This window comes from Tachypleus tridentatus, chromosome 12, assembly GCF_004210375.1.
Source record: "Tachypleus tridentatus isolate NWPU-2018 chromosome 12, ASM421037v1, whole genome shotgun sequence".
Classification (NCBI taxonomy): domain Eukaryota; kingdom Metazoa; phylum Arthropoda; class Merostomata; order Xiphosura; family Limulidae; genus Tachypleus; species Tachypleus tridentatus.
The window spans coordinates 136,625,090-136,642,332 of record NC_134836.1 but is presented as its reverse complement, the minus strand read 5'-3'; the positions used below and the strand labels follow the sequence as shown (position 1 = coordinate 136,642,332).

At 33.8% G+C, this 17,243-nt stretch overlaps 1 protein-coding gene across 2 annotated transcripts in view; it reads right to left on the bottom strand.

Moving 5' to 3' along the window:
• The window catches only part of LOC143233292 (uncharacterized), a 29,672-nt gene extending 12,738 nt beyond the window's left edge, over positions 1 to 16,934 (bottom strand). The window contains exons 1-3 of one of the 2 annotated variants that reach the window (XM_076469421.1): positions 16,652 to 16,934; positions 7,688 to 8,053; positions 491 to 802 (exon numbers count right to left, since the gene is read on the bottom strand). In XM_076469421.1, coding sequence (XP_076325536.1) covers positions 491 to 802; positions 7,688 to 8,053; positions 16,652 to 16,730 — 757 coding nt within the window. In that variant the 5' untranslated portion in view covers positions 16,731 to 16,934. The remainder of the gene's footprint in view (positions 1 to 490; positions 803 to 7,687; positions 8,054 to 16,651) is intronic. The other variant, XM_076469422.1, reaches the window with a different exon arrangement.
• Positions 16,935 to 17,243: the final 309 nt, after the last annotated feature.

The following is a 17,243-nucleotide window of genomic DNA, read 5'->3' as shown; positions in this document are numbered from 1 at the left end:
TTAATATAGCATGTATATATAAATATAGGTTTTATGGAACAGATTTACAAATGTTATTATTTATATTTTAAACTAGTTTAACTAGATCATTCACAAAAGAAAAACGCCTATTCCACAACCATTCTTCAAAACTTAGTAATATAAATAAATAAACATCTGTGTTTAACAATTTTTCAAGCACGTTTTATTCCCACGACAAGTTTATTTATTCTAACAATGGATATTTACGTCATAATTAGTGTTTTGTTTTTTTACACTGATAGTGGGTATTTATGTAGTAATTAGTGTTTGGGTTTTTTACTTTGACAATGGGTATTAATGTAGTCATTAACCCTAGTAGATCATTTTCCGGTGAAGCTAAACAGGAACCCATCAAGAACCCAGGAAGGTGTTAAAGTGAGCTTAGGTTAAGTATCAGTAATGACATATATGCTAATAAATTTAATTAGTGAAAAGCTTAAAGCATTTAAATTCTAATTTCCTTATTTACCTGGAAAATAACTAATTTGTTTGGATATTTTGTAATTTGTTCCCGGAATCTCGACTCTGCATTCTAGAACCGGTGGCCGACGGTCTGGAAATTCGGAGACGAAGAGTGTTCCAGTCAATGATGTGCTATAGGTGGCGTCAGTTTTAATAACCTGACTCGTCGTTCTCTTGTAGGTTTTTTTATCCTCGTAATCCAAAGGCAGAAGACTCACTGATATGTGAGGGCGAGGGTACAGCCCTCTGGCGTCGCAGAGGAAACTGACTTCAGTTTCAGAGCATTTAGTGAGAGTAAAATTAAAAGTTGTAGCTGGAACTGTCAAAAAAATAAAAATACAGAACTTCTCCATTAGATATCTACATTCTCTAAAAGCTTCGTAATTTATTTAAACCTAATATTAGAGTATAAACTTATCACATAGATCGATAGAAACTTTTGTAGAAAATATATACAGAGCTCGCCTTTAAGTTTAATAAGAGTGATTATGAGTGAGAAAAACACAAGGCTGGAAGCAGTTATTTAATTCAGCATGGATATATTAAATTAATGATTTATTTAATTAATATCAAACACCTATAGATGAATCCAGGCAGATTTATAAACCAATCGATGGAAGGATTGTGATTTGTCTCGTGACCTTTTAACAAGGGTTCGTCTATGTAAGCCTGGGAGGATATAAAAACCTGTCATTTTAAAAGTCGTGAAAGGGGTCATTGCAAACTCTCTTAAGATGACGACTTAGCTCAGGGTGGTATTTACGTTTAATACACCTTAACCCTCAGCTTGTTAATTAATGTCCTAATTACTGAAGCTGATTTCTCTCTGTAGCTAACCCTAATCTGTGATTTATCTTTACCTCGGGCAAGCTGCACGATGTAATGAGATTAATTTTATTTCATGATTATTTCGTGTCAAACATCTTGCCGGTTGTTAATTTAATAAAATTTCTAAATGTTTATAATGTTGGTCTTCATTATTACTTATTTCATAAGATACTATACTACCTGAACGTTCTATATATATTTATGTAAAAAATAAAATTTCAAAATTATTTTGTATTTTATAGTTAGACGCAGAGGAGCGCTCAAGTATTTTCAAGCTTTCGGTTTCATTATGAGATGAATAGGGTTAAGTGAAGTTTAAGAAGCACATTTTACAATATCCCTTTTCACAGATTTGATGGATTCAAGGTTAGTGTATTTTAATAGATTCAAGGTTAGTGTATTTTAATAGATTCAAGGTTAGTGTATTTTGATATATTCAAGGTTAGTGTATTTTAATAGATTCAAGGTTAGTGTATTTTAATAGATTCAAGGTTAGTGTATTTTGATATATTCAAGGTTAGTGTATTTTAATAGATTCAAGGTTAGTGTATTTTAATAGATTCAAGGTTAGTGTATTTTAATAGATTCAAGGTTAGTGTATTTTGATATATTCAAGGTTAGTGTATTTTAATAGATTCAAGGTTAGTGTATTTTAATAGATTCAAGGTTAGTGTATTTTGATATATTCAAGGTTAGTGTATTTTAATAGATTCAAGGTTAGTGTATTTTGATATATTCAAGGTTAGTGTATTTTAATAGATTCAAGGTTAGTGTATTTTGATATATTCAAGGTTAGTGTATTTTAATAGATTCAAGGTTAGTGTATTTTGATAGATTCAAGGTTAGTGTATTTGATAGATTCAACGTTAGTGTATTTGATAGATTCAAGGTTAGTGTATTTGATAGATTCAAGGTTAGCGTATTGTGATAGATTCAAGGTTAGTGTATTTGATAGATTCAAGGTTAGCGTATTGTGATAGATTCAAGGTCAGTGTATTTTGATAGATTCAAGGTTAGTGTATTTTGATAAATTCAAGGCTAGTGTATTTTGATAGATTCAAAGTTAGTGTATTTGATAGATTCATGGTTAGTGTATTTTGATAGATTCATGGTTAGTGTATTTTGATAGATTCAAGGTAACTGTATTTGATAGATTCAAAGTTAGTGTATTTGATAGATTCAAGGTTAGTGTATTTGATAGATTCAAAGTTAGTGTATTTGATAGATTCAAGGTTAGTGTATTTGATAGATTCAAGGTTAGCGTATTGTGATAGATTCAAGGTTAGTGTATTTGATAGATTCAAGGTTAGCGTATTGTGATAGATTCAAGGTCAGTGTATTTTGATAGATTCAAGGTTAGTGTATTTTGATAAATTCAAGGCTAGTGTATTTTGATAGATTCAAAGTTAGTGTATTTGATAGATTCATGGTTAGTGTATTTTGATAGATTCATGGTTAGTGTATTTTGATAGATTCAAGGTAACTGTATTTGATAGATTCAAAGTTAGTGTATTTGATAGATTCAAGGTTAGTGTATTTGATAGATTCAAAGTTAGTGTATTTGATAGATTCAAGGTTAGTGTATTTGATAGATTCAAGGTTAGTGTATTTTGATAGATTCAAGGTTAGTGCATTTTGATAGATTCAAGGTCAGTGTATTTTGATAGATTCAAAGTTAGTGTATTTGATAGATTCAAGGTTAGTGTATTTTGATAGATTCAAGGTTAGTGTATTTGATAGATTCAAGGTCAGTGTATTTTGATAGATTCAAGGTTAGTGTATTTGATAGATTCAAGGTTAGTGTATTTGATAGATTCAAAGTTAGTGTATTTGATAGATTCAAAGTTAGCGTATTTGATAGATTCATGGTTAGCGTATTTGATAGATTTGTGGTTAGTATATTTGATAGATTCAAAGTTAGTGTATTTGATAGATTCAAGGTTAGTGTATTTAATAGATTCAAGGTTAGTGTATTTTGATAGATTCAAAGTTAGCATATTTGATAGATTCAAGGTTAGTGTATTTGATAGATTCAAAGTTAGTGTATGTGATAGATTCAAAGTTAGTGTATTTGATAGATTCAAGGTAACTATTTGATAGATTCAAGGTTAGTGTATTTGATAGATTCAACGTTAGTGTATTTGATAGATTTAAAGTTAGTGTATTTGATATATTCAAGGTTAGTGTATTTTAATAGATTGAAGGTTAGTGTATTTTGATATATTCAAGGTTAGTGTATTTTAATAGATTCAAGGTTAGTGTATTTTAATAGATTCAAGGTTAGTGTATTTTAATAGATTCAAGGTTAGTGTATTTTGATATATTCAAGGTTAGTGTATTTTAATAGATTCAAGGTTAGTGTATTTTGATATATTCAAGGTTAGTGTATTTGATAGATTCAAGGTTAGTGTATTTTAATAGATTCAAGGTTAGTGTATTTTGATATATTCAAGGTTAGTGTATTTTAATAGATTCAAGGTTAGTGTATTTTGATATATTCAAGGTTAGTGTATTTTAATAGATTCAAGGTTAGTGTATTTTGATAGATTCAAGGTTAGTGTATTTGATATATTCAACGTTAGTGTATTTGATAGATTCAAGGTTAGTGTATTTGATAGATTCAAGGTTAGCGTATTGTGATAGATTCAAGGTTAGTGTATTTGATAGATTCAAGACTAGTGTATTTTGATAGATTCAAGGTTAGTGTATTTTGATAGATTCATGGTTAGTGTATTTGATAGATTCAAGGTTAGTGTATTTGATAGATTCAAGGTTAGTGTATTTTCTCTTTCTTACTCTAAACAATACCCCTCAAGTTTTCTCGTCACATTGTACTTAACTTTCATATCTACTGGCGCCGTTTGGTTTTCGCTTGTAGTTTAATTAAATTATTTGCCATAAGCGATTCTTGTATAACTTTTTTCACAGGATATGGAGCACAGGTTTATATTCAACTCAAATAAAAATTATTATGTTTCTGATGAAATTTAACTGGAAATTAGAGCTAACGTTACATGTTTTATATTTTAATTTAGAGATGTTTACCCTCCAGCCCAAGGTGCAGGAGGGGCGAAGAACCTCACAAACAGCACATTATTTACCAGTCTTCATTATTTGCTCTACGTGATTCTACAAGCAAACATGAACATTGCTTGCCCTAACGTCAAGTGTATAACTGTTTATTGGTGTTGTAGTACTAGGTCTTTGTACTTTAAACCTGTGAGACTTTCGTTAAACGTTTGTTCAGTGTATATATGTATACCTCTGTCGTGTTTGTTGCTCGTCGAAACTCAACTATCGAAATTCATGGAGAAACATAACCCAATCTTAAGATCCGAGAACCGCCAGTTATTAGCAGGACTTTTTCGTCTTTATTGGTCAACCCTGAGATATCCCCAACGGTTGTCGGAGAGGATCTACACCCCCTAAATGTAATTTCTTCAAAGCTCGTGCCGTTCACTAATCTAATTATAGAATTAGCTCCATTACATGTTTCATTGTGGATGCCTCTCAAGTTAAGAAAAACTGTATCTTTTCAGACACGAGAAATAAGTGGGAATATAACATGTTTTTAAGACTAGTTGTTTACCAACACGTTTTTACTTATGGTCATTCATGTCTAATTCACAGAAAACAACTTTTAGACCAAAGGAATTGCGCATAGCGTTTTACTGCTTCTCTTTCGACTACTTCTGAAAATAAAACAATTGTCTCTGACCTATCTGTCAGTTCGACAGTAAAATCTGTATTCGAAAATTAACGCACTAATTATTAACTCAAATGTTGACGTACACACAATCCAGACTTTAACGCTTCTTGCTGACAAAACATTTGAAAACGTTTCGAACAGACTTTGAGAAAAATAAAATTCCAGTTTTATATTATATATAACAGGTATGGAAAAGAGCCACTACGCTAAAAAGTGTTTTAAAGATGATGGTTGTCGGTTCATTAGTAAAATTCAACATATTCAAGTGCCTAAAGTCCCGGAAAATAAAAATAGAAAACTTCTCAGAAATGACGCGCTGGTGACATTAACTGTTCCTACTGACGTACTTGTATTCTTAACTTCTCTCTTTTAATGTATTAAACAATTTGGTATATACATTTATAATTCAAGTTAGAAACGTTTACGACTTACTTTAAAACTTTGAACGTAACTATTTTCATGCAGGTTAGTTTTATCCTTTTAAACTACAATGTGTATTAATGAAACTGTTCAACATCCTGTAAAAATACTTGTTTGTAACTGTTATATTACACATGTCGTGAATCTGACAATGTAAAAATACTTGTTTGTAACTGTTATATTACACATGTCGTGAATCTGACAATGTAAAAATAGTTGTTTGTAACTGTTATATTACACATGTCGTGAATCTGACAATGTAAAAATAGTTGTTTGTAACTGTTATATTACACATGTCGTGAATCTGACAATGTAAAAATAGTTGTTTGTAACTGTTATATTACACATGTCGTGAATCTGACAATGTAAAAATACTTGTTTGTAACTGTTATATTACACATGTTGTGAAACTGACAATGTAAAAATAGTTGTTTGTAACTGTTATGTTACACATGTCGTGAATCTGACAATGTAAAAATACGTGTTTGTAACTATTATATTACACATGTCGTGAAACTGACAATGTAAAAATACTTGTTTGTAACTGTTATATTACACATGTCGTGAATCTGAAAATGTAAAAATACTTCTTTATAACTGTTATATTACACATGTCGTGAATCTGACAATGTAAAAATACTTGTTTGTAACTGTTATATTACACATGTTGTGAATCTGACAATGTAAAAATAGTTGTTTGTAACTGTTATATTACACATGTCGTGAATCTGACAATGTAAAAATACTTCTTTGTAACTGTTATATTACACATGTCGTGAATCTTACAATGAAAAAATAGTTGTTTGTAACTGTTATATTACACATGTCGAGAAACTGACAATGTAAAAATAGTTGTTTGTATGTATTATACTACATATGTCGTGAAACTGACCATATAAAAATAGTTGTTTGTAACTGGTATACTACATCTTACAATCCATATATTTATGAACTGTCGCTCCTCCAGTGACACATAGATAAGTCTGGGAGTGTAATATGATAAACATCTGGTCCCGTGTTATAACTAGACAACATATCATCTGTAAGTGTTATTACAAAACAGCGTTTCATGTCTGAAAAACGTAAAATATTAAAAGAGGGATACGTTTCCCTCTGGTGGACAGAGCGCAAAATAATCTTTCATGTAGCTTTCTATTTAAAACACAAACAACTAAGGGACGTTGACTTTAGCCCTCTAAAAAATTTCGTCTTGTTTTTAGACAACTACAGTTAGAACATTTCGAGCAAAAACGATTTGATGTAACTTAGTCTCCCTTTGTTAAGATGTCATCTTAGTAACGTAGTTTTTAATTTATCCACTTTAATCTATGTTTCTGAAGTATTGTTACGTCAAGGGTGCACTTATATAATACAGAAATAGATTTATCATACAATTAAACACAAAAGTAAACACGAACATTAATAACCCACCCCTTCTCTTAAGGTGCTCAGGACTCGTTACAGACAGCCTGTTATGTGGCCTTCCGTTGGAAAACAAAGTGCAAATTCAGTTATTCGTAAGGAGTTTTATTGACGTCTTTAACGTTCACAGCTTCCTTGTACATCTATTTCTAAGGTTAAATGGACCACCGCACATTTTAAGGGCTTAGTCATGCACGTGCTTGAAATATTTTATTGAAAGAAAAAACCGCTAGCCTTCTCTCTAAATATTTGTCTTTAGCCTTCTCTTTAAATATTTGTCTTCATAAGTGAATAAAGATCAATGACATGGGGGCACACTTAGACCAAGGTGATTTCCAGTAATGAGTGGGGGCACACTTAGACCTAGGTGATTTCCAGTAATGAGTGGGGGCACACTTAGACCTAGGTGACTTCCAGTAATGAGTGGGGGCGCGATCAGCTGTCATCAGTTAAGTCCGTTCAATTACTGGTCTCGTGCGATAGAAGCTTTTATCCTTTCGGGCCTTGAATTAATTTCACTTTCTACGTTGTTCGTTTTACACTAACAGCAGTAATCGTCCTGGTCCGTGTAATTACATCTAATACTATATTCAAGAATCCGTGTTTCATATCTTTTATTCTCTTTTACCTTATCACAGTCAGTAAATATTTAAATTCCGTTATTTATTCAGCATTGAAAAATACTTTCTGAGAGAAGGTTTTTGTGTAGTTCCTGTGTAAAGATAAAAACTAGTTATACCACAGAGTCAACTCTACGTTCTTGTCTTCCTGTTATAGCGTACTCAAGTAAGTAAAAACTAAAATGATTTTATTTTCATAACTAACCATAAACTAACATTTCCTGGTGTCGAGAGTCCTGTCCTGCTAATGATGCAACATGACAGGTATACTTTCCAGACATTTCAAGCGAAGGATTGAGAATATAGAGAGCTCGGTAACGAGAGTATCTGTCACTCGAGTCTACACTAAAACTGAGGTTCAGTCGTCCAAAAAGAAATTCAGCTACGTGACGTTTCTCCAGTTCTGGTATCCACTGGTAAACTGGTTCTGAATCGTCGTTGAAAAACCATTTGACCACAAGTCTCAGGTCATTCTCTGTGTACCGATATCGGCAATCTAGGATCACGTGGCTTGTTCCATTGGGAACCCAACGTGGGACCTCAAAATTAATAATTTTTACCGGATTAGCATCTGAAATAGAAACACAAAACGTACTACAAATATTTGTAATAATGTTTTCATACAACATTTATTATAATTTATTAACTACTATGATATATATACATATAGACACAGAATTATACTTCTATTAAACTGTGCATCTTTGTATCGAAACCCGTGATGGGCAGAGCACAGATAGCCCATTGTTCACCTTTTGTATCGAAACCTGGTTTTTAGCGTTGTAAGTTTGCTGACATACCACTGTGCCTTTTTAACTGATAGACTACAAGGATTTGGTTTGTTTTGAATTTCGCGCAAAGCTACGCGAGGGCTATCTGCGCTAGCCGTCCATAATTTAGCAGTGTAAGACTAGAGGAAAGGCAGCTAGTCATCAGTACCTACTGCCAACTCCTGGGCATTGGCCGATATAATAAAGCCCCCACAGCTGTAAGGAAGAGCATGTTTGGTGTGATGGAGAACCCGCAACCCTCAGATTACGAATTGAGCGCCCTAACCACCTGGCCATGCACGACCCAAAGTATTATGTTATGTTAGAAGAGTGGAACGGCTGAAAAATTTATCCTTACGTTAGGAGAGTGGAACGGCTGAAAAATTTATCCTTACGTTAGGAGAGTGGAACGGCTGAAAGATATTACATTACGTTAGGAGAGTAGAACGGCTGAAAGATATTGCTGGAAGAATATGAGATTCAGTAAGAAGTTGCTTCGAGATTATAACACTGAGATATCACTTATAGTGAATGAATTAAGTTCAGTTTATAACGCTCAGACGTTGCTTATAGTTAACAAATTAAGTTCAGTTTATAACGCTCAGACGTTGCTTACAGTTAACGAATTAAGTTCAGTTTATAACGCTCAGACGTTGCTTATAGTTAACAAATTAAGTTCAGTTTATAACGCTCAGACGTTGCTTATAGTTAACGAATTAAGTTCAGTTTATAACGCTCAGACGTTGCTTATAGTTAACGAATTAAGTTCAGTTTATAACGCTCAGACGTTGCTTACAGTTAATGAACTAAGCACAGTTCTGTTTAACATATGTAATTATTATTGAAATAATTTTATCTCCTCGAAGTTATTTAGATTAAACTCAGTTGAAACACTGATTATTTGAGATAAAACCTGACTTAATACCTCAAAGAAATTAACTGGTATAACTTGTTCTTTCGGGTTTGGAGCTTACCACAAAAAGGTTTGAGTTCTAATAATTTTCATGTCTCAAATGAAATCTAGAAATCTCCTGTCAATCCACAATATTAATATCTAAGGGTCGTGGGTTCAAATCCCGGTCGCACCAAACATGCTTGACTTTTCAGCCGTCGGGGCGTTATAAGTGATGGTCAATCCCACTATTCGTTGGTGAAAGAGTAGCTCAAGAGTGGGCGGTGGGTGATGTTGAGTAGCTGCCTTACCTCTAGTCTTACACTGTTAAATTAGGGACGGCTAGCGCAGACAGCCCTCGAGTAGCTTTGTGCGAAATTAAAAAAACAAACAATATTAATATCACAAAATAATTACGTTAATTTTTGCTTAAAACAGTTATTTAAAAATGTATTTAAGCTTTTCGTTTGTCATGCTTTATGCTTGTTAAACAAACACCATTGTAAACGTCCAGGAATTAAATTAACACAAACCTTAACACGAATTAGATACAGAAAATTAAATACCTTGTTTGTAGATAGACTACCTAATTTAACAGTGTAAGACTAGAGGGAAGGGAGCTAGTCATCACCACCCACCACCTACTCTTGGGCTAGTATTTTGCCAACTAATAGTGGGATTGATAGTAAGATTGTAACGCTCCCACGGTTGAGAGGGCGAACATGTTTGGTGCGACGGGGATTCGAACCCGCGACCCTCCAATTACGAGTCGAACACCTTAACCCATCTGGTCATGCCTGGCCTGAAATTAAATAGAAGTGATCATAACGAAGTCTTTGTGTAACCCAGAACGTGAGAATAAGGCAAAGAAAGGAAATGATAAAGTTATAAAGTTTGATTTGAAATGTACAAACATCTTTGTATATATAATGTATATAGACTTAACAACCGTTAATACAAACATGTTTGTAAATATATATGTAGATAGACTTACCAACCGTTAGTACAAACATGTTTGTAAATATATATGTAGATAGACTTAACAACCGTTAGTACAAACATGGTTGTAAATATATATGTAGATAGACTTAACAACCGTTAGTACAAACATGTTTGTAAATATATATGTAGATAGACTTAACAACCGTTAGTACAAACATGGTTGTAAATATATATGTAGATAGACTTAACAACCGTTAGTACAAACATGGTTGTAAATATATATGTAGATAGACTTACCAACCGTTAGTACAAACATGTTTGTAAATATATATGTAGATAGACTTAACAACCGTTAGTACAAACATGGTTGTAAATATATATGTAGATAGACTTAACAACCGTTACTACAAACATGGTTGTAAATATATATGTAGATAGACTTAACAACCGTTAGTACAAACATGTTTGTAAATATATACGTAGATAGACTTAACAACCGTTAATACAAACATGGTTGTAAATATATATGTAGATAGACTTACCAACCGTTAATACAAACATGTTTGTAAATATATATGTAGATAGACTTACCAACCGTTAGTACAAACATGGTTGTATATATATATGTAGATAGACTTACCAACCCTTAATACAAACATGGTTGTAAACATATATGTAGATAGACTACCAACCGTTAGTACAAACATGGTTGTAAATATATATGTAGATAGACTTACCAACCGTTAGTACAAACATGTTTGTAAATATATTTGTAGATAGACTTAACAACCGTTAGTACAAACATGGTTGTAAATATATATGTAGATAGACTTACCAACCGTTAGTACAAACATGGTTGTAAATATATATGTAGATAGACTTACCAACCGTTAGTACAAACATGGTTGTAAATATATATGTAGATAGACTTACCAACCGTTAGTACAAACGTGGTTGTAAATATATATGTAGATAGACTTACCAACCGATAGTACAAACATGTTTGTAATTATATATGTAGATAGACTTACCAACCGTTAGTACAAACGTGGTTGTAAATATATATGTAGATAGACTTACCAACCGATAGTACAAACATGTTTGTAATTATATATGTAGATAGACTTACCAACCGTTAGTACAAACATGGTTGTAAATATATATGTAGATAGACTTAACAACCGTTACTACAAACATGGTTGTAAATATATATGTAGATAGACTTACCAACCGTTAGTATAAACATGGTTGTAAATATATATTTAGATAGACTTACCAACCGTTAGTACAAACATGGTTGTAAATATATATGTAGATAGACTTACCAACCGTTAGTACAAACATGTTTGTAAATATATATGTAGATAGACTTACCAACCGTTAGTACAAACATGGTTGTAAATATATATGTAGATAGACTTAACAACCGTTAGTACAAACATGGTTGTAAATATATATGTAGATAGACTTACCAACTGTTAGTACAAACATGGTTGTAAATATATATGTAGATAGACTTACCAACCGTTAATACAAACATGGTTGTAAATATATATGTAGATAGGCTTACCAACCGTTAGTACAAACATAGTTGTAAATATATATGTAGATAGACTTACCAACCGTTAGTACAAACATGGTTGTAAATATATATGTAGATAGACTTACCAACCATTAGTACAAACATGGTTGTAAATGTATATGTAGATAGACTTACCAACCGTTAGTACAAACATAGTTGTAAATGTATATGTAGATAGACTTACCAACCGTAAGTACAAACATAGTTGTAAATATGTATGTAGATAGACTTAACAACCGTTAGTACAAACATGGTTGTAAATGTATATGTAGATAGACTTAACAACCGTTAGTACAAACATGGTTGTAAATGTATATGTAGATAGACTTAACAATCGTTAATACAAACATGGTTGTAAATATATATGTAGATAGACTTACCAACCGTTAGTACAAACATGGTTGTAAATGTATATGTAGATAGACTTAACAACCGTTAGTACAAACATGTTTGTAAATATATATGTAGATAGACTTACCAACCGTTAGTACAAACATGGTTGTAAATATATATGTAGATAGACTTACCAACCGTTAGTACAAACATGGTTGTAAATGTATATGTAGATAGATTTACCAACCGTTAGTACAAACATGGTTGTAAATATGTATGTAGATAGACTTATCAACCGTTAGTACAAACATGGTTGTAAATGTATATGTAGATAGACTTAACAACCGTTAGTACAAACATGGTTGTAAATGTATATTTAGATAGACTTAACAATCGTTAATACAAACATGGTTGTAAATATATATGTAGATAGACTTACCAACAGTTAGTACAAACATGGTTGTAAATATATATGTAGATAGCCTTACCAACCGTTAGTACAAACATGGTTGTAAATGTATATGTAGATAGACTTACCAACCGTTAATTCGTTTTCTTTGTCTAAGAGCTTAGAATATTTAAAACATATTAGACACAAAGGCTAATTATGTGTGTGTTTGGAGATTAGCAGATGCGGTCGTGCCTCTTATTCTGGAGAATGAGCCCCATATAAACAGTTGTTGTGAGATACGTTTAATTTCTAGTCATTAAGCGATGAAAGTTACACCAATTGAAGTGAGAGGGCATGTGAAGTTTGCCTTTCCCTCTCCCCTCTAATTCATTTGTGAAATGACGATTAGGCTTCTTTGTTCCCACCCTTCCCAAATGATGTCCCTAGTTTTGTTATATGCGCCCCCTATAGTTTAAAAACAGCCACACGAAAAAAGTCGCAGTTAGGCAGAGATAGATAACCGGAATACTTTATCCACCTGGTGGCGGAATTACTTTTCGTCTTGAAAATGGCTGCCACACATAAGGTAATAGTAAATACGCGCTTGTATGTTTGAAGATTGGTGGTATGACAAGAGTTTGTGTCACGTAAGACTTGCTGTATGAAACACCTATGAAGTATGCACGTATTCTGAGCGTGCGTAGATGTTGTTAAATATATCTCTGTTTCTATTTTATCTTTTTCTTTTAATTTCCAGAAAAACCTACACCAAGAGATGTTTTAAAAATTTCCACCCAACGTTAATTTGACAGAGTAATAGTATATAAATATAAATTGGATTAATACGAATTTTACCCACGAGATCTAAGTTAATTACTGTTTGAATCGTTTATAAAGATCTGAACTTGATTATTTGTGACAGAAAAACGGTCAATTTGATCGGCGAAACGAGAGTGTCCTTCAAAAGAAAGGTTAGAAGGTAACACTATATGACCTGCTGATGCCCGGAGATCTGCTACCTGAAGAAAGCTAGTTGGGAACATTTAGGTTAACGCTGGTCAGCCAGGCATGGCCAGGTAGTTAGGGTGCTCGACTTGCCGTCTGAGAGTCGCGGGTTTGAATCTCTGTTACACCAAACATGCTTGCCCTTTCAGTCGGGATGATGCTGTAAAGTTACGGTCAATTCCACTATTCATTGGTAAAAGAGTAGCCCAAAAGTTGGGGGGACTAGTTGCCTTCCCTCTAGTCTTACACTGCTAAATTAGGGATGACGGCTAGCGCAGGTAGCCCTCGTGTAGCTTCGCGCGAAATCATAAACAAAGAAGACAGATTCATGTTATTAAAATACACGTATCCTGTCTTTGAACCTCTGACGCCATCTTAAACTTCTATTCTCGTCCGGTTAATTTATATGTAAGTCACCCGTTTTGTATAAAACTGTAATGATTGGAAAACCCAACACTGAACAGTGTCTTCTAGAAAAAATTGCAATAGAATTGTACAATATATATCATAATACTACTATAAAATAAGACAAAATGCGCTGTTTCTTTCTTTAAAATGATGGTAACTCGTAGATTAATAGCAATTCGCCTCCTGGTGGTTCAATGGTAAGTCTGTACGGTTATAACGCTAAAAACCGAGTTTCGATACCCACAGAATATAGTTAACCTGTCTGTTTTGCTTTTTGCTCAGCAATGAACAAAGAAACTAATTAGCAGATATAACAATTAAAGTAAATTAAGATAGATGTTAGACAGAAGTTAATTTTAAACAACATTTCATTATTACTATCACGTGTTTTAAGGTTACAGTTTTTATAATCACGTCAATAAAACATTTACTGGGAATTTTGTCTTCCTGATGAATGACATATTTATGCCAAACTTAAGAAGATTAGGTTTCGTCGTTAAAAATACATTACTGTGAAACTGGTCTAATAAATTACTGGCACTGGCCTCTCTTGGTGTGCTTTGGATTATGTGAAGGTTAAACGCAGCCTGACATTTCGGTCAGGAATATTTACCTGCACAGCTCAACTTAAATCGATGTATTACTTTCATACATCAAGATTAGCGGGAAACAGCCTAATTGAGGACAGGAAGAGTAAACACTGCTGAAAGAGAGCGTAATAAACTCGGAATATTACTCAGAATAAGTTCTGTAACGTTGTTACATCGTGGCAATATGTATGTATATATATATGTATGTGTCGTCTTTACGTAGTGCTCTAGTTTTCTTCTTGAACTGATAAAACTGCTATAAATCTATGATAAAATAAAACCGGCTTAAAACTTGTCGACTCAGTGCTGTGATTTTCAATAAAATATTGGTTGAAAACAAGAACAACATATAGACTGTTGAATTATAGGCTAGTTTATGTAATCTATAATAAAGCCTAGGTTACAAAAATATAAAAGAATGTTTTTAAAAAAATAATATGGAGCTATTCCTGAAAACACTACAAAAAGTGATATACTTGTGAACCCTTGTGTGACCCACAACCCATGGTCTTCTGAACCCCATGTGTGCGTGACCCGCAACCTATAATCTTCTAAACCCCATGTGTGCGTGACCCATAAATTATGGTCTTTTGAACCCCATGTTTGCGTGACCCACAACCTATGCATGGTCTTCTGAACCCCATGTGTACGTGACCCACAACCCATGGTCTTCTGAACCTCATGTGTACGTGACCCACAACCCATAGTCTTCTGAACCCCTGTGCGTGACTCACAACTTATGGTCTTCTGAACCCCATGTGTACGTGACCCACAACCTATGCATGGTCTTCTGAACCTCATGTGTGCGTGATCCACAACCCATGGTCTTCCGTGGTATAGATTTATATTATAGACAGAATCTCATATTTCTGTTATGTTCCTCAATTCTAGCTTTTGTTGTATTTTTGTTTTTCCAAAGTAACTCAAACTCATATCCACAACACGGTATGTGTTGTAAGTAGTGTTTGTGCTTTGTATTAGCTTCCCCCCAGTGGAACAGTAGTATATTTGTCGACTGACACTCCTAGAAACCAGGTTTCGATACCCGTGGTGTGCAGAGCACAGATAGCCCATTGTATAGCTTTGTGCTTAACTCCAAAGAAAGAAACATCCAAACTGTAGAGGCTTGTGTTTTTTTTTTTACATTATTGTTATTTTTGTTCCAGTTATAGAAAGAGGGTCAAGTACACCCTAACTTGTTTATCTACTTTTGACAATCGTTAGAATACGTTATGTTAAAGCCTTTAAAATGTCCAGTGGCTCAGACTTAAGTCTGACGGTTTATATCGCTAAAGTACGGGTTTCGGTAACAGTGATGGACACAGCACAGGTGGACCATTGTGTAGTGTTGTGCTGATGGACACAGCACAAGTAGACCATTGTGTAGCGTTGTGCTGATGGACACAGCACAGGTAGACCATTGTGTAGCGTTGTGCTGATGGACACAGCACAGGTAGACCATTGTGTAGCGTTGTGCTGAACAGTAAACACACCAGCTGTCTCCTTAAACTTTTAATATCTTTGTTTACATCTGTATTTGTGTAGAAAGTTCACACATGATAAGATACACGAGTTCTTTCACAGATTGTAGTTATGTTGACTAAACTGGGATGGACAGCAACGACCCGTCGTAAAAACGCAATAAAAGACTTTCTTAACGTCGTCTTCTACACTTGTACTTTTACATCAGGTGGTTGACGTCCACTTCAGTTTACTCACCAAGTATAAATATTTGTCAGTAAAACAGTAAAAACAAGTTCTTAACAGCAGTGTTTAACTCGTTTTTAACACTCAGAGACATTTGTTTTGTTTGTTTTTTTTTAATTTCACGCAAAGCCACTCGAGGGCTATCTGCGCTAGCTAATTTAGCAGTGTAAGACTAGAGGGAAGGCAACTAGTCATCACCATCCACCGCCAACTCTTGGACTATTCTTTTACCAATGAATAGTAGGATTCACCGTAACATTATAACGCCCCCATGGCTGGGAGGGCGAGCATGTTTGGTGCGACCGGGATTCGAACCCGCGACCCTCGGATTACGAGTCGAACGCCTGAACACGCTTGGCGATGCCGGGCCTTCAGAGACATTTAAAACGTTATTTTGAACATAATATTAAGTGAATTAAAACTATACATTTCTGTACGTATATTATTTCCAATCCGAACTGGTCAGTTAGAATTAAAATAAAATAAGTTATATTATATTTGTTAAATATATTAACCAACCTGAATTCACAATATGTATTTCAAACAAACCTTTCAGAAGAGAAACAAGCCTTGAAAATAGAAGCATTGTTTTGTAAAACGAAAGGGCAGTAAAATTCATCTTCGCCATCGTCTTAAATACTACGAAACGGGAGCTTACAGTGGAATATCTTCCGAGCCAAAGTATAACGATAGAGTGTTACACCCACTTCAGATCTTATTGTCCGTTGTCAACATGCCTGATCGGATGGTCGATAGTTCGCTTTTCTCTCTCCTCGTTTGTTGCGGAAAAATATATTATCCAGACTCTGTGCGTGAGCAAAGACGGGTGAGTCCACTCGAACATTTGGTTGGCGCACACAGATGCGTTCAACCTCTGGCAAAGAATGTTTTATCTTTTATTTTGATAACACATTGTACTTCCATATGTGTTAATAAGATTCTAATAATTATGATGTGACAAAGGTTATATCGGACAGCTGTGAGAATGTCACGTCTACTTTAAAGTACAATTGCTTATCTTAGGTAATGATAAAGTAAAATTGCGTTTCCTAGACCGGAGGTCAATTAAAATCATGGAACATATCATTGGTCAAGTAGGAAGGTTTAAAGTATTGTCCATCCACACATTAAAGGTTTGATT